Below are 18820 nucleotides of genomic sequence, written 5' to 3'. Positions count from 1 at the left end.
ATGCTGACAGACACAGTAAACCTTCTTGCCACAGCTTGCATTGATGTGCCATCCTGGATGAGCTGCACTTCCTGAGCCGCTTGTGTGGGTTGTAGACTCCATCTCATGCTACCACTAGAGTGAAAGCACCGCCGGCATTCAAAAGTGACCAAACCATCAGCCAGAAAGCATAGGAAGTGAGAAGTGGTCTGTGGTCACCACCTGAAGAACCGCTCCTTTATTGGGGATGTCTTGCTAACCACCTATGCTTTCCACCTGTTGTCTATTCCATTTGCACAACAGCATGTGACATTGATTGTCAATCGGTGTTGCTACCTAAGTGGACAGTTTGATTTCACAGAAGTGTGATTAACTTGGAGTTACATTGTGTTGTTTAAGTGTTCCCTTTATTTTTGTGAGCAGTGTATTTTGATCCACAGCTTCCATTATTTGCTTAAAATCTGATTTTAATAATCATATTTTTGTTATTTTTAGTCTACAGAGTAGAAAAATCAGATGACTCTTTGTGTGGAAAGCACATCCCTCTGCAATAGTATTCCTCCAGAGATACCTAATGATGTTCTGAAAAATCGGAAAAACTTGGCTTTGTTACAGGATTTGGGAGTAAAGTGGCTGCTCAGGCCTTAAGTTTTTCTTTCTGGTTTTGTCCTTCCAGATGCTTAGGATTTTTCATGATTTTTTAAAAATAATTTTATTAAACATTACGGTTAAAAAGATAAATACTAAAATAAATTTAAAAAGAGAAAAAATAGAGAAATAGAAAAGAAAAATATATATATATAAAGAAATGACTTCCTTCTTCATCACAAGTATAAACAATTTTAGTAACTTAATCACTTTCTCTTAAAACACAACTAATTATATCTTCCTTCCATATCTCTTATCTATAAATATAATTAAACCCTTGCTCAGTCCTGGTCAGCCAAAGTCTATTGAAGATTACTAGAAATAACATATATATATTTTAATCTTGATCAAATAAACCAACTTTAGATTCTTTGCTTTTAACAATCAAACTTCCTTTTTATGACCCTGTAATCTTGATTTTTTAAAATCCTTTTAAATAATATTTATTTTTATCCTACCTCGAGTATGAGTAATAACAAATAACTCAAGGAGGTGAATATATTCAACACACCCTCCTCCTTATTCCTTACAACCTTGTGAGGTGAGTTAGGCTGAGACAATATGACTGGCCCAAAATCATGTCCTAGATATTGGTTTCTTTTCATTTTTTCTTCGTCCCTTGTCACAAGTCTTCAAAACTTTAAACAGGTCCCTTTTGTAAATCCAACATAGGAAAGTTATACAAGTCACTTCTTTGTTTTTTATTAGTATATCCCTTTTAATTAAGATATTCGCCAGTTTCATTTGTGTATCCAGTGTAGCATCTTATTCCAAAAAGAGAATTTTTTTAGTTCTTAAATTTTTATTTCAAAATTCTTTTGCTGAGGATTTAAGGAAACTCACACACTGAATGCTATAAAACTTGATCCAAAGTTTCCTTAATAGTTGAAAACCAGTTAGGTAATTTATGAAAGTGATTAAGAAATGAGGCTCAGTGAACCTTATGTCTCTATAGGCATTATGGCTGTGAGTTTGACTGAAATCTCAACTCCCAATTGGTCAACTCACAAGTAGACCACACAAAAAAATTCAGATCCTGTAGTCTACCCACAAGGAGCAGCTATCCAGAGTAGATGTGGGCAATATCACAATCTCTCCTTTTTCTGGACAGATTTTGCCAGCCAGAAGTTACTATCTGGTTGCCGATGAATGCTGGTGTCACTGCTCCATCAAGGTCATTTAGTTCACTATGCATCCTCACATTTTTTCTTTGTTTTTACTATCGAATAATGTAAGCCCGTGATGGCGAATCTATGGCATGCGTGCCACAGGTGGCACACAGAGCCATTTGTGCGGGTACACAAGCCCCAGGCAAACTTAACTCATTGCATATGTGCGCGCCTCACAGCTGATTTTTGGCCCGTTTGAGGCCTTTTTCGGACTCCCAGAGACTTGTGGGAAGCATCTACAGCCTTTGTAGGCTGAAAAAAAGGCCCGTTTTGTCACTTCCTATATTTCTGGAAATATTGGAAGTGACAAAACAGGCCCATTTTTTGGCCTAAAAGGCTGCAGAGGCTTCCCTCAAGCCTCTGGGAGGCCAAAAATCAGTTGGGAGGCACAGTGCAGGTAAGGGGGCAGCGGGGGGGTGGGGAATCATACACGCATGCACAGGAGGCATGGGGGGCACATGCATTGCCTTCTAGGTGCTGGCACGCGAGAATTTTTGTGCGAATTTTTGGCACAGGAGCCCCAAAAGGTTAGCCACTACTGATGTAAGCTGTCCAGAGTTCCTCAAGTTGGATCACTCTTAAATATAATAAAATGAATCCATAATACAAGCATCCATTATTTCTGGATAAAAGTCATTTTTACCAGCCTTATGATTGCATTGTTTTAAAAACTAATTCAAAAATATGAGATTTTCTGATACGTATTTTTCTAGGGTCCTATATATGTTACATGTCCATTATTTTCTATAGTTTGAGTCACATGAAAAATGGGAATAATTTCCTAAAAGGTAGCCATGTTTGCCTGTTACAGAAAAAATCTTAAAAATTAACCATCATTATTACTGGGTAACCAAGAATACATCAAAAAATTAATTCTTGTGGCTTCATTTGAGCTTTTCTCTTTAATTACACTGTTAATCACCAATCTGAAAGATGTGGGCACTGGTGCTAAAGATTGGTTGCTCCCTAATTGTTGACTGATTAAGGCAGATGGTTTGGCAATAGAGGTAGTTAAAAGATCAGATCATCTATCATTAGGTTAGTACAATTACTGGCCACTTAAGTTAGGGTCTGGAACCAATTCACTTCCCCATCTTCTCCTGCCCACCTGCCAGGAGTCTCTTTTTCCGTTGTTCCTTTGATCAAATCTCCACGTTGCCTTTTTTTTTTTTTTTTTTGGCCTTTCTTCAGATCCAGATACTCCTCAAATTTCCTCTGGAATTTCACTTTGGACATCCATGACTTTGTGATGAAAAAGGCAGGTGGATTCTGGGGCCACTTTGTTCTTTTGAGCAGGATAATGCCAGCAGTGTCTGTTTTCCATTTTGTCTAATTTTGTAATCTAAACAATGTTGAGTATATATCTGTGGTTTGTCAACTCAATTTGAGAAGACCAAGTGCGCAAAGGGAGACATTTGCTCCTTTTACAATCCACAATCCCAATGAAATAAACTGCTATTTACTTAACCTGATCCCACTCAATTTATGGAAATAATTTATTGCACACATATTGATGATTGCTAACCTACACCATTTTTCTATTCTCACTGAATGTTTTTTTTCAATGGCTCTTTTATTCAAGCATCATTATGAAGGCCACATAAAATTTTCAGAGGCAGAATTTGGGGAAACACCAGTTTGAAAACGGCAACGATCAGTTATTTCCCCAATCCTTTCTTCATCACTTTCTGATACACAACAAAAAGGAGGAAGACGCCTGAATAGAAGAGCCATTCAGAAAAAAATCTTGTGAACAAGGCCATTTAATTTTACTGGTATATTGCTAGTTTTATCTCTTGTTCATACTAATAAAAATACAGCTTTCAATCTTCATTTCACGTTGCTGGCTCTTTTATGGCTGTATTTCTGCAAGATGTTTATATTAACATAGCACTAAGAAACCTGGTTACATGTGCAAAATATAGAAAAAAAATAACTGCAGTTCTTTTCACCTCTCAAACAAGCAACCTGAGAAATGAATCACTGGAGGCTTTTAAAGAGAGACTGGACACCCATTTGTCTGAGTGATACGGGGTTTCCCTCCTTGAGCGGGGTTGGATTAGAAGACCTCCAAGGTCCCTTCCCCAACTCTTATTCTGAATTTTGAAGCACAAGATTATTAATTAATACCCAATAAATCTTCTGATTCCAGAATGTGTAACTATGGTTCAGCATAAAAACCTTGAGCTGTTGAAAGCCAGAAATAAAAAGCAAATACCAAAGAAGGTGGATGAGAATAAGGGAAAGGAATAATCCCCTAGATAGCTCTTAAAACAAGATTCTAAAATTAATTTATCTGGATACCACTAGCCTAATGCTTTGCAGCCCAAAAAGGAAAAGTATTAGTTTATTACAAAATTTCAAAATCAAAGGGGTAAATATAACCTTTAAGGAAAAGACATCTTTCTTAATCTTGTTGCATTCCTTTAGCATATTAGCAGGATAATAGTATATTGCCATTCCTTCTTAATGTGTATACCTTGAACATACATGCAAAAGGAGAAAAAGAACTATTTAAAAATCTACTTTCATAAACACTGTGAAACATATTTAATAACATGACCAAGAGTATCTACAGAAGTAAATTTCAAAGCTAAAACACACAGCTGCTCTGAAGACAAAGGAATGTTTCTTTTCAGTGTTATTGACTACAATATTTCTGCTTTGCCGAGATGATTAATTGTCAGAACACTGATACAAAAATAATTTATTGACAAATTGTTTAAAGTCAAAGTAATGCATAAAATTATAGAAACATATAATCACTTCCCTAATTAAGAACTCTTTGAAGAAACTAAAAATGAACACATTCAAATAGAAATTAAAAGTTAATTAGCCTTTCATGAATCATCTTGATACCCTATTTTACTCCCTTAACTTTGTTTCATTAACCTGCATGCGTGCAGGTATTTTTCACTTCAGCATAATGAAGCTAGGGAATTTCTGTGACTTTCATTAAGTGTAAACAATATTTATGTCTCTTTAAAAAATTATTCATCATTTATTTTTATTTTGTGAAAAGAGTGAATGGGTTAGTATGTTGGAAAAAAATTGACCAGAAACAGGGAATACATTTCATTACTTCTTCGAGGTTATTTCTACATGTATGTTAGATAAATGGGCAATGTTTTTGTTGCAGCAATTACCATAGTCGCCAAAATTGTGGAAACCTTTTGGGAAAAGTGTAGTTTTGAGGTTTGATGGCTAACACCACTTTTTTTGAATAGTACCATAAAATTATATATTAATGGAAAGATAATTTAATCAAGAATGTAATGCAACGAAGTCTGTTCAATTATCTGTGTTCTGTGAAAAGTTATAGCCAAATAAACAACTTGCTTAGGTTAGTATCAGGTAGTTCTCCTTCATCTGATTGTAGCCAAAGAGCATGAGTGTTTAGAGAGCCAATCAGGTATCATCTTGTTTTGGCAATGAACCAATCAGATCACAGTAGGGTTCAGTTATTGATGTCATGTATTGAAGCTAAAAGGAGGACATTTGTCAGTGTATTTATGAGATCATTATCAAGTTGGTCGGGTTTTTTGTGTTCTTTCATTTAGTGAGCGTAATAACATAATAAATGTAATAAAATTAAAGTAATGGTGCAAAGAGTTGACTAGTTGCCTAGAAAGCAATGTAAAATACTATTATTAAGTGAACAAGGCTACAGTTGTAAAAAATTAAAAGAAAAAATGGTGGAAACTTAACCAAAGGTGGCATTTCTAAATTTTTGAAGAGGTATAAGGAGACTCAGTCACTACAAAACCACACTGGTAAAGGCAGGAAAAGGTGCACAATAGCAAGTGATAATAGAAGAATTAAGAGACTGTGCCTAAGTGACAGAAGAAAATCATCTGGGTGTATACAAGATGCAATTCAATGTGAAGTTGAATGCAAGGACTGTTTGGCACAGACTGCAAGAATTTGGCCTAAAATCTAGAATTCCATGAAAAAGCCACTTTTATCTCACAAATAAAAGTTGAAAAGACTAAACTGGGCTAAAACCCATGTTACCTAGACAGGAACAATGGGATAATGTTATTTGGAGTGATGAGACCAAGATCTCCCTGTTTGGTAGTGATGGCATAAAATATATAAGGAGAAGAATCAGAGAAGATTTGCATCCTGATTGCATTACATGTACTTTGAAACACCCAGTCAGTTTTATGGTCTGGGGTTGTATGACATCAAAAGGTGTGGGCAGAATTTGTGTGATTAATGGTATTATACAGTATAAATGGTCAAAAATACATTAATGCAATACTTGACCCAAACTGAAGCCTTCCACACACGATCTTTTCCAAGATAATGAAGCATTTATATTTCAATAGGATTCAGCTCCATGTCATGTTGCTGCTGTATGCAAAAGGTTGTTTCAAGATAATTATATTGCACTGCTGGAATGGCCTGGGAATAGCTCAGATCTTAACCCAATTGAAAATCTATGGAGCCGACTAAAGAAACTTGTTAGTCAAAAGCAACCAAGTAATAAAACCCAGTTAATAGAAGCAATCATTCAATCTTGGTTTCACATTATAACAGCTGCAGAACTAAAACACTTGGTTCACTCCATGGGAAGATGTTGTTAGGCTGTAATTCATGCTAAAGGTTACCCAACTAAGTATTAACTGATATGGTGATAATTTTTGTATATTTCATTTTTTTCTATGGTGATAATTTTTGTATATCTCATTTTTTCTGATGATTTTTGTATATTCGTTTTTCCTATGTGTGTCACTTTTCTTCTTTATAACTGCTATTTTAATAGCAAATCCTTCATAAAAGTTATTGCATTACATTCTTGATTAAATTATCTTTCCATTGATATATAATTTTATGATACTACTCCCAAAAAAGTGGTGTTATTAGCCATCAAATTTCAAAAATACACTTTTCCCAAAAGGTTTCCACAATTTTGGCCATTATTGTAGGTGATTATGCTGCTCAGAAGAAATACTTCAATTTAGCTTAATAATTTTAAGAGCACTTTAGGTTTGTTTTTGTTTTCTTTTTGAAAAATTAAAATACTGACAGTTTGTGCCCCCAAAGATTAACAACTAAAAAACCAAAGCTCTTAGAATTAAAATCAACACCGAGGCACATTAAAGAGCAGGAACAAGTAACAGAATTGAAGGAATTAAAAAAAGATATTAAAGGGTATTCCAAGTTCAGATCTATATTTACATTTATAAAATAAATTTAAAAGGATCAAATCAACTTTACAAAAGCATTTCCTCTCCAGTTCTTCCCTCTTCTCTTTGCACCTTCTTACAAGTTATAAATTTTGTTGGTGTTTTGCCTTAGAACAGCTAACATGACAGGTAATGACACCCCTTTGAGATAGGCAATCTCTTTCACTGTGTGCAGAGCTACTCCAGGATGAGAAAACCGGCTAACACTTTTTGGCACCTAGAAAAAAAAGGAGCTTTAGACAAAGAACAGATTTCAACTCTATAAACAAGAAAGTAGGTTAACAAGTAACAAATGATCATATCTTATCTTAGATATAGCCCTTTCTATATGTCTTTCTATTGCTGCAAACAAAGTTGTTTTTATTAACAATATGTATAGCAACATGTAAAAAAATCTTGCAATTGCTAAACAGACTTAACTACTTATCTTCTTTTACTAGCAGAAAGATTGACATCTCCTCCCAAAAAGTTTGGTTATCAATATATTAATGTGCAGCTAATAGCAATTTCAACCTCAAGTTTCACTTCTTTTACAAGCAAGGGTCTCCAACCTCTGGGCCGCAGCCCACTGCTGGGCCGTGAACTGTTCAGAACTGGGCTGTCCAAAGTGGCAGGCAAGACAGTACGCATCCCCATTTGCACAAGCAGCAGTATTGTGGGTGCACTCCTTTTGCACAAACAGTGGGCAATTCCACCACTTGTGTAAATGGAGATGTGCCCACGCACATGCTTACCCACTGAAACCATCCCGTCTCCCCACACCCACTGGGCCACAAAGCCAGAAAGGTTGGGGAACTCTGTCAGTTCAGTTACCCCTCAGTTACCCTCAAGTTCTCCGCCTATGAAATTTTTCAATTTCTATCCTCCTATATACAGCACAGTATGGCTAAAATAGTCACCACCTCTAAGACCACAAAACAACTTCTTGTCACCCCACATGAATCAATATTATTTCCAAGACATTAGCCCCACCTTATTCCAACTGAAATTTTGCCTTCATATAGCATGCTGTTTGAGGAGCTGCAGTATAGCCGCAATGTGCTACTAAGTGCAGTGGCAATGAATGTATTAAGTTAAAAGAGTTTTGATGTTTAGAAATGTCCTTTGGAATCTGTTCTAGCGGTAAGAGAATTTAACCTGTTTCTTCTAAGAAGTCTATAATAACTTTATTATATAACAGTTTTAGAACACATTGAATATTTAACAATATATTGCATACAGAAACATGAAATAAGGAATTAAAATTTTGATATGCTTTATTGTGTCATGACTATATTATTAATAATAGATTGTTACTGTAACTTATAATTATATCTATGTATCTTTTTTGGGGGGAAATTGTTAAAGAGATGCAGTGCTCAAAATACAATATTGCTTCATGTGATATGGTATATATTCTATGGCTGTCTTTAGCAGATATTGGTATTTCACAGAAGCCATGGTGGCACAGTGGTTGGAATGCAGTATTGCAGGCTAACTCTGCCCACTGCCAGGAGTTCGATCCTGAGCAGCTCAAAGTTCACTCAGCCCTCCATCCTTCTAAGGTGAGTAAAATGAGGACCCAGATTCTTGGGGGCAATATGCTGATGTTGTAAACCACTCAAGAGAGTGCTTATATACCACCACTCCATGGTATACTTATATACTTATACCGTGGGGTGGTATATAAGCCTAAGTGCAATTTCTATACTGCTTTCGTTCTTCAAGACTCATTAGTTTTAGGAAACATTTGCAGGCACTTCTCAGTTAACCACCATTCATTCAGCAATCGTTTAGTTACAGTGAAGATGAACCAGTGTAACTTGACTGGTCCCCTAAAGTTATGGTTGTTGCATAGCTTCCATGACTACATAGACAAAATGTGGCTGCTAGGCAGCCTACTCAGACTTACAACCAGAGGGGCACTTTTCCCATCTGCCTATTTCCCCCTTTATCTCCACCCTTTTAATTGCTCCGTACAGCATAATTCCTTTTAGGGTGGCACTGCTGGAACTGAAATAGAGGCACAGGGCTTTCAGCAGTCTCAACCGCCTATTACCACCCCTGGGCCTCTACTTCAGCCCTAGTACTGCTACTCTTTGTTGCTGAGGAGTGTCACCTCAAGCCCCATGCCACAGCCAGCCAGTGCTTAGTCCCAGCCCTACCAGGTCCTGCATGCTAACCATCTTTGCCAGCTTCCTCCTGCTGGTGACAAGGCACATCCAACCAGGTGTTATGTGAGGCAGCTGCTGGCCTTGCCAGACCTTCTTCTCAAGGCCACGTGCATGCTTCTCCAAACTGTGTGCTGCTTCCTCATTATGCTCCAGAAAGAGTTTGAGGCCTTCTGAAAAATAATGAGGCCATGGGCATTTGGGGATGCAGTGTGGGTGCAGCCTTCCCATGAGCTTTTGGAAGGCCTCAAAAATCTTGAGGAAGTAGCATGCAGTTTGGAGAAGTGCATATGTAGCCTCGGAGAGAAGGCTTGATACGAGCTGTCTTGCATAAGGTGCACCTCATAAACAACAGAAGGAAGAAGTTGATGGTCAGCTAGGAGCAACAGGAGCTGTGAAGCAGAGTTTGTTGAGGACAGCTGGGGTTTGTGCTGTAGGGCTAGTTGTGGTGCAGGGTTGAGGTTTGGCACCCTCCAATGGTGCTAGGGACACTGCAACATTGCTGGTACTACTACCATCCCCTGCTGCCAAATGCTGTCCTGCAGGGAGGCAAAAAAAACAGAGATAGGGGGCGATGGGGGAGGAATTAAGAGGAGACAGTCCCTTTCCTTACCAAGGTTTCAGTCTGAGACGGACCAAACTGGGAATGGGTGGCTCCTCACATAACTACTGGTGGTATTTGGTTAATGACAGCAACGGAAACTGCTGGTATTGCTGTCACTAAGCAATGTAGTCAGGTGACATTGCACTTTATGACCAGATCCATTATCAACAAAAATTCCAGTAAACGTTTAACTGAGGACTACCAGTATGTTCTTCCACCTATTATGCTTACATTCTGTCAGAGTTCCATTTGGATTAAAAATTTGAATCATCTATACTGGTTGATGTATTAAATTCTTTTCCCTACTAAGGAAATTGATTTTATTATTATGTAACATTAGCACAAATGAATATATAATATAACATGGATTAGGAATAATTTCATTTAATACATAAACCATGTCATTGTTAAGGGCTATTTTGCCTCTGCTTTATTTATTTGCATATCATCAAAATACAGCAATGAAGGCATAATTAAATTTAGAACTACTTTCAATTTTATTTAGTAGTGCTACAAATACACTGATCTCAGTTTTTACTGGATATGGAAAGCTTTGAACTAATGGAATATTTTGATGCCTGTAATATTGTAATATCTCTGTTATCAATCTTTTGTTAGTTTTCTGAGATATCACATGCATCAACTATTTTATTACAAATCAAAAGAAAAAATGTCAGCCTCTTACATTTCAAAATCATACTTCCTATCCTAGGACTTTCCCTTTCAAAAAAAAAAAACCACTTATGTTAATTCAGTATAGAGTAAAAGATAATGGATGCATTTTTAAAAAACAATCTTACCTGCCGAGGAAGGAAATATGGTGCATCTGTTTCTACCACTATTCTATTTAATGGGATTTTTCGAGCAGATTCTCTAGCCTCATTTGCTGATGGGTAAGATAGCAATGCGGTGAATCCAACAGTTAGATTTGGAAAGTAGTCTAAAAGTGGTTCAATGACACTATACCTGCCAGTGAAGCAATGCCTATGAAGGAATCAAAAATAATGGTCATCCCACTATGTCAGATGAATAATCAGAAACAAGAAAACATTAATAAAGGTCATACTAAAAACTTAACAAAACAGTTAAGTAGCATAGTAGCTACCATTTTGGTAAAAAAATTGTGTATGAAAACCTTTAGTCAAAATTATCTTGAATGAAAACTATTATTTATGGAATCTTACTTCAATGAAATTGAATTCTTTCATTCAGATTATGTTTTCATTTTCAGCTTTGATTTGTGAATTAGAAGAGACCATGGGAAAAAATTATTTGATACATTGCTTAGCTGTCCATAAATTGTAAGGTCTTCACAACTCAAATCTCTCAGTTTCTATAATTTTTCAAAGGTGTTGTTGTCTAGAGTTACACCTCATGATAATATTCTAATCAGGCAGACTGTTAATCCTTTCAAGATCCAATTACTGTTTTTCTTTTAAATAAAAGGAATAATACAATTTAAGAACCCAGTACAATTACCTGTGTATTTTGTAGTCTTTTGGTACACATTTTTTCATGATTTCTAACAGATCACCATCAGCATCTCTGCAGTGTATGACCAATGGCTTCTTTAAGGAAACAGCTAGATTCAGTTGCCTCTCAAAAACCTGAAGCAAGTAAAAAGCAGCACACCTTCAAAGGCCATTACAATTGCCCTGAGAACAAAAGTAAGACATGGGGGAAATATGCTAGCATTAAGCACGGCCTTTTATAATGTAACCAAACCAAAGCATATGATGAATACTTAAATACAAGAAATACTGGACTGTTTTCAGTTATTTATCACATTTACCATTTTAGGACAGCATTGCATGTTTCTTTGGAAATAACACTTCACAATGATTCAACAACCCATTCTGAAGTTTTTTTAAAAAGGCTTGGAATTTGTCACAATGATTCAACAATCCACTCCGGAGTAAAAAAAGATTCTCTAAGATTCTGAATTTGTAATGTTTTGACATTAGATTTGAAACTGGTACTTTTGAGTGGTAACTGGGGCCATTTAAGCTCAGAACATTGTTGGGACACTTCCAGCAAGACCAAAACAGTTGCTTTGAACTTGAAACAGAGCAACTGGATTTCAAAATTTGGCAGCTGAGTTCAAAACTTTTTTGGACACTTCTGCAATCCACCATTAAAACTATTATCACCTTCAGAGGTCTGACAAGGTATTTTATCTAAAGCCAGTTAATCAATGCAATTACTGTTTAGTACTACACAATTATAAAGTATGTTAACACAGTTTAGTATAAACATTTACCTTATGCTGCTCTGAAATTTCTGTACTACATTTATGAGAGTAATCCAGTCCTATTTCGCCAAAGGCAATTGCTTTGGGGTGTCTCATTGCCTGCAAGAGAGTTCTTTCATGAAGTTCTGTGTAATAACGAGCAAAATGTGGATGGCAGCCAAATGCCCCCCAAACCATGTCTTCTTTTAATAAATCTTCCCACAAGTTGTTTTTTAAAGTACGAGGGTCACAAAAGTCAGCTATACAGCCCTGAAATTCTTTAGGAAAAGTACTACTATACATTTTCCTATATTCAAAAAAAGTGCCTCTGAAACCTGTTTTTGAATATAACATGTCCAAATGACAGTGCGTATCAATAAAACCTTCTTCTAAATATTTGGGCAAGCTCCTAGATAAATCCTGGTTTACACAATTATTAGTAAAAGAGTCTGACTTGCGTGATGAAGAGAAGATGGGGACATATGCTATTTCCACATTGTGGCGTCTTTTTTTCTCTTTATAGTCCAATAAGGAACCATATGACCACTCTCTCTCTTGCATACTTTCTGAAGATTTTTTATCCTTCGTTGTATTTATTGATCTTTCTAAAGAAATATCACAGAGATGATTGGAATATGAAAGGTTTTCAGTGGGGCTTGAAAAAGTATGTGTTGACTTTGGACTGCTTGTCCAGTATTTTGAATAAACACTCATTTTCTGACTGTATAAATGAGGAGGATACATCACAACTTCTGTTGTTGACAATGACATTTCCTTTGGTTCTGAAAGACTGTGGTTAGAGATGGAATCTTCTTGTGAAAAAGTAACCAGTGGTTCTCCATCTTCCGTGTCGGACCAATTATTTTCACCTGAAAGCTCTTTCTTGAACTCCATACACTGAAAAAAAAGGGAGAGATCCATTTAAGATGAGCATAAAAATGAGACTTATTCAAAAATCTATTTTTTTTCTATAACAATATTTAAAATGGCAGCCATGGCATTTCTTCCCTCAGCAGCTTCTGGTGCAGTATAGTCAATTGATAGGACTGTCCCTAAAATGTCCCAGTGTAACACAATTTTCCAGCAGGCCAATACAATCTTCCCACTGACCTCCCTTCCCTCTCTCACCTGAACTGCTGATAGACTTCCTAAGCATCTAAAACCAGCTGTTCTAAGAGTTTACTTTGTACACTTATCTTTTATTAGGCATTCCAGTTCTATGACTATTGTAATTGTAAAAAAAGGACAGTTAGAATTGCTGTAGTAAATTTTTAAAAATCACATCTAAAGCCAGATTATTTGTCATTAAGGCAAATAGTTGGAAATAATATCATTCATTGAGTGTAACTCATTCTGAATAATTTAGGTCTACTATGGACATCTGGCTAAGATATATGTATTCTTAATAATTTATCAGAAATTCTTAAAAAAATCATGCAACTTGAAAACTCCCAGAAAAGCTAATATAGTCTCAAAATGAAGCGAAGGTTTGTCAAATATAGAAATATTTCAGTAAAAGTATAGATCTGCTGTGTTATCTGGAATCACATTTCCATCTACCACTTAAATTTCCCACAATGGTGCCACTTCTAAACATCTACATAATTAGAATCCCTAAATATTTGATCAATTAAAGCAACTCTCTTTATCAATTAAAGCCTGCTATAATTCTTGCACTATCTAGATAAAAAATAATGAAAAGCTGAGGCATTTTAGCACATTTCCAGACTAAGTTAAATGTATTTTCATTCAATTTAGGTTTCTTAGGTTTGGTTAAAATAGTGACAATATTATTTATGTTTTTTAGAAATTACCTTCTAATAGGTTAATGTTTTACCTTTTGATCTGTTTCTGAATCATCCATAAACATTAATTCTTGAGAGGATTCAACAGTAACACTTGTCTGCAAATTCACAAACTTCTCTGAGGCATCACTTTGTGCATTAGATGAAGTGGAAGAAATACATTTGTCTTTTGTTATGTTTTTATGTTTTGCAGAAGCACTGATACCTTTTATAAGAGCTTTCTGATTATTGCTGTTCTGCTTGGTCTCTTCAGCTTCACATTTTGAATTTTCAGCTATGCTTCTCAAGTGAGTTTCTGATTTCCATTTTTTTGTTTTACCTTGGCTAGCAAAAATATTCCCATCAGAGGTTTTACTAAGCTGTTTATAAGAGACTTGCTCATCTTTTTGCTCTCCAATTTGTGAACAGCTAGACTTGATTTTAAATTTCTGCTGTGAATGGAAATTTTCTTTCTTCGTTTTACTTTGCCCAACTTCTATTTTTTCTTTTACTGAAACCTGTGAGTCATCTGATCCCTGATAAAATTCTACTTCATCTTCATAACTTGATTCTATGTGAACATATTTGGAGGTAACTACCGGTTTGGAAAGTTCTCTTGTATCACACTTAGTTTTATTTTCTCTTTTTGTAGAAGCTTTTTCAATATTGGAATCTTCTTGCACATCAAGTTCATCCTCAAGTCTTGATAATCGATGACTTTGCTTTGACCTAACCAAAGGTTTGGCATGTTCTCTTATACTATACTTAGAACTTTCTTCTTCTGTTTCTTTAACAGCCTTCTTAAAGCTGGAAGCCTGTTGAACTTCCAATTCATATTCAGATTTTGATCGTTTATGTCTATGTTTTGAACTATGCCTTGGTTTGGAAACTTTAACACTATGATCAGTTTTATTATCTGTTTTTGTAACAGCTTTCTCAATGTTGAGATCTGGTTGAAAATCTGTTTCATGCTCTGATCTCGATACTGTAGAGATTTGTATTAATCCAGTTCCTGGTTTAGAAATCTCTTTTGTACTGTACTGCAAAGTTTTATTTTCTTTTTTTGTAGTAGCTTTTTTGAAGTTGGAGTCCTCTTGAAGTTCCGATTTTTTTTCAAATTGCAATTCTACAGAGCTTTCTGAATTCAAAGAATCCTTCTGAATGTTGGATTCTTGTTCTTTTTCTTCTGAACTTGACATTAGAGATACATGCCTTGAACTGCCATCTGACCAACATGATTCTTTATTGCCTTGCTTAACAGAAATATTAATACGTTCCTTAGGTGCAGTTTTCAAACAAAGAGATTTGTTTCCAGCTTGTTGCTCTCTAATTTCTGATACTACCGAAAATTGTCTCCGGTTGTTAACTGAGCCGAGTTCCTCTTCTTTAGAAGGGCTTTCCTTATGAATTCCATTTAGAGATGAAGATTTTCTTCGGGCTTGCAATTGTCCCCCAAATATACTCAGCAGAGCTTTACGATATATTAATCGAGATCCCTCATCTGGATCTTGGCCTTTTATTCTTTTCCGGCCGCATTCAGCCCACTTTTCTTTCAAAGCACTTTTTCTTTCAGGGACTGCTGCAATATTTATTCTTGCATCACTGCAATCTTCTTGCTTGATCTAAATAGTAAAGAGTAAGGTAAGCTCCATAAATTGTAAGTAAAAGCCAACTCTCAAAACTATTTAGCTCATACTAGGTTAAGCAGCAATAGCCATGTTCATCAGCAATAATAAAACTGAGATTTTGAAGGAATTCTTGTTTACAGGCCATACATTACATGCTGGTTCAGAATAGCTTTTTCCCTGTTACTTGGTTCCTCACATTATAAGGACTAACTCTGCCAGGATCCGAAACTTGCCATGTCACCAGGGCTCCTGGCAATCTACTCTCAAAACCAAAACTGCAAGTCAACATTTGTTCTTATGTTTATCCTTACTTACTACAAGGACGGTAACCAGGCAAAATAATTTAGATAATATAAGCTATCAAATTCTAGTTAATTGTTTTTTGCTAGTGAGACCAGAATTGCCTATTTCTTAAAGACTGTAGAGGGGAAAATATCTGGGATATATAATTTTAAAAATATTTTGAAGGCCAAATGAGAGAGGGCAACGTAACATTAATTACAAATACTTCAAAAAAAATTACAAAATGAAAGCCTAATGACTGGATAAAAATGGAATTATCCTCCAAAAGAAGGTTATCAAAATACAGCATACTGTATTTTAGTCAAATACGGATTTTTGAGGCCATTCATCACTAAACCCTTTCCAAGTAGCACTGTATAATAAATAACTGCCAAGTCATAAAAACATCTAAGAATCAACAGCAATATCTATATTCTCCAATTCCCTCTGCAACTACTTCTACTCAGCAGTTTCAGCTGCTACTTAACATACCTTCAGGGATTCCCGGTTGGAAAACGCCACATTTTTCGCCGACATATCCGAAGCAGAGGGCTTTGTGAGGAAGGTTTTGCTGAGGACAGGAGGCTCTTGCCCACCACCGCTGATGTCACCATCTGCTTCAAATTCATCAGAGGAAGAATCCTCGGCAGCGAACGAAGTTCGGGAGAACTCCCTGCACGAAAACGCCGGGGAGAAGACGCGAGGCTTCCCAAACCCGGCCGCCTGGCTACCGCCGGGACTCCCGCGAGGCGGCTGGGCCGGCTCTTCGGTGAGCTTGCTGAATTTCGCAGGTGAGCTCCCAGCGAAGCCGTCCCACACGATTTTGCGTCTCCTGCTCGGCTGCATCGGGGCTAAATTATCTGGATATTAAAATGGGGAAGGGGAAGTGGGGGTTAGAAAAAGGCAAATTTTAACCCGTTTCCGCTTGGCTGGTGCAGTCTATTTCAAAACATGCTGCGGATTTTTATTTTTTTTGAAACCTCGCATCAGCCGAAAATGCAAATAAAGGACCATTAAGAGAATACTCCACACCAAGGTTCTTTCTCCCACCTTCATCCGCGCGCCCTCGGATAAAACGACCGTCAACAAAAGCCATCTTTAAGGCCAAAATATGGGAGAGGGGGCGCGGATCCGCTCAGCAGCAGAGCGCTACGGCCCTTCTTCCGGGCCCATCTCAGGGGCGCCAGGCGCACCCACCCTCCAGCCAGCCTCCTCCTGCAAGAACAGCAACCGATGGGGATGGGGGAAAGAGAGGCGGAGGGCCGCCCTAGTAATGCCCAGAAGGGTACTTCGCGATCAGCCCGAAAGGAAGGAGAGGGGGGTCATACAGAACCTTCTTCCAGGCCTTGGGGACGGCCTCGGCCTCCTCCTCCTCCTCCTGCCGTTAAGCCGTGCCCGCTCATTGGTCGATTCCAACCGCCTCCTCTGCGAAGCCGCCTTTCGGCGACTCTCCCGGCTGCATCCGCTTTCCGACACCTTCTCGCGGCCTCCTCACGCCGCGCGCCACCTCCCTTTCCCCCCAACCCCCACCCTCCGGGAAGCGCCTCCCCAAAAGCGTCGGGAATTGCGAAGGGGGCTCGGAAGCCGCGAAGCTGACAAGGGCGGCTTGACTTGTGAAGGCCTCAGCCTGGAAGGGTGGGGCGTTAGTTTCAGGTCACTGCGGGTGCTCGAATGGAAATAGGGGTGAGCCGAACAGCCGCTCCGGGAGCGGCTTCTTGGAAAGTGAAAGTAATGGTAGTTTTGTCCCAAAGGTGTTTTTTTTTTCCCCCAAGAGGCAACGGGACTTTCTGGTTTTTCTTTGAAGACGTTTCGCTTCTCATCCAAGAAGCTTCTTCAGCTCTGGCTGGATGGTGGGGAATGGAAGGAATTATATTCCTTGCAGGCAGCCGGTATGCATATAAATCCTTCCATTCCCTACTATCCAGTTAAAAATAAAACACCTTTTATTTTTCTTATATGTATCCATTTCATGGATTCATAACTACGTTTATACTTATGCCTGTTATCCTATAATCGCTTGACAAAATAATAAATAAACAAATAACCTCTGACCTCGATGACTGAGAATCTCCCTAGACATGGTAGCTTAAAAGACGAAGGGGCTTGAAGCCTATCGCTGACCTCGCTTTGAGAGGTCAGGATGCCACCTGCTTTTGCTGGCCTCCCTTCAAGGGACCGTGTGTGACTCTCCAACTTTGGCAACTTTAAGCCTGGTGGACTTCAGCTCTCAGAATTCCCCAGTCAGCTTGGAAACATGGTGACTGCTTGGAGAGCTGGTTTAATGGTGGAAAGGATCACATACTGCGGGTGAAGAAAAAAAAAGGAAGAAATGCTGAGAGTCCCTTGGTTTTATGCCCTCTGTTGGGATTTGAATTTTAGCTTGTATTGTGATTGGTTGTCAGACTCCCATGGGGCCATGCTGGGGCAACTCTGTAGGCTATCCTGAGTCCTAGGCTTGGTTGAGCCCTGCTGGATGATGAGGTAATGAAAGGGCTTTGGGCAATTCCTATTATGGCTCTACCTGAGGAAGGTAGATCTTTGTAAAATAGACTGGCTCAGGCCTTAATGGCCCATTCGCAAAGTGGGGAGGCTGAGTTTCTCCTTCTCTTTTAGGGGAAATATTCTGCCTTATTAGTGTAGGAAGTTAGCACCCACCCCTCTCCTAGAAAATTGAAATATCCTAGAAAATATTAAAAAGGCAAAATATTTTCCCTAAAAAGAGTAGAAACTCAAGAGCAGAAACTCACCTCAGAAGCAGAAGCTCACCCCCACCTTTGTTAATGGGTGGGCCATTAAGGCCTGGGCCAAAATACTTTACATAACAAAGATCTCCAGGTAAAGCTATAGCAATTGCTCAAAAGCCCTTTCATCATCATCCAGTAAGGCACAACCAAGCCTGGAACTCAGGACAGCCTACAGAGTTGCCCCTGCATGGCTCATGGAATCTGACAACCAATCAGAATACAAACTCCAATTCAAATCCCAACAAAGGTTATAAAACCCAGGCACTCTCAGCATATCAGCCTTTTTTGATCTCTTCTTCACCTTGAAGCATGTGATCATCCTTCCTTTTCACTCTGCAGCTCCAGGCCATGTGGTCCTGTCCATTAAACCTTCCAAACAGCCTCCATGTTTCCAGTGTCTTTTTCCCCAC

General features: G+C 37.9%; 1 protein-coding gene across 4 annotated transcripts; it reads right to left on the bottom strand.

Annotated features, from left to right (window-relative positions):
* Nucleotides 1–4486: 4486 nt before the first annotated feature.
* On the bottom strand, nt 4487–17147 carry TATDN2 (TatD DNase domain containing 2). Of its 4 annotated transcripts, none has more exons than XM_026722788.2 (7): nt 17000–17145; nt 16159–16526; nt 13810–15378; nt 12003–12869; nt 11222–11349; nt 10543–10726; nt 4487–7205 (listed from the first exon to the last, which is right to left on the bottom strand). In XM_026722788.2, exons 1-7 carry the CDS (start codon nt 17067–17069, stop codon nt 7065–7067), a joined length of 3327 nt encoding a protein of 1108 aa, XP_026578573.1. In that variant the 5' UTR covers nt 17070–17145; the 3' UTR covers nt 4487–7064. The 4 variants fall into 4 exon arrangements, 3 of the variants coding, with proteins under 3 accessions (XP_026578573.1, XP_087779849.1, XP_026578585.1); XM_087923723.1 differs by having other exon boundaries at nt 16864–17042; XM_026722800.2 differs by having other exon boundaries at nt 16717–17039.
* Between the last annotated feature and the right edge of the window lie 1673 nt (nt 17148–18820).

The sequence above is a fragment of the Pseudonaja textilis genome, chromosome 2 (genome assembly GCF_049901715.1).
Source record: "Pseudonaja textilis isolate UNSWEBS1 chromosome 2, rPseTex1.2, whole genome shotgun sequence".
Lineage (NCBI taxonomy): Eukaryota > Metazoa > Chordata > Lepidosauria > Squamata > Elapidae > Pseudonaja > Pseudonaja textilis.
Note: the sequence above shows the minus strand (reverse complement) of the source record. Positions and strands in the feature narration are given on the sequence as shown.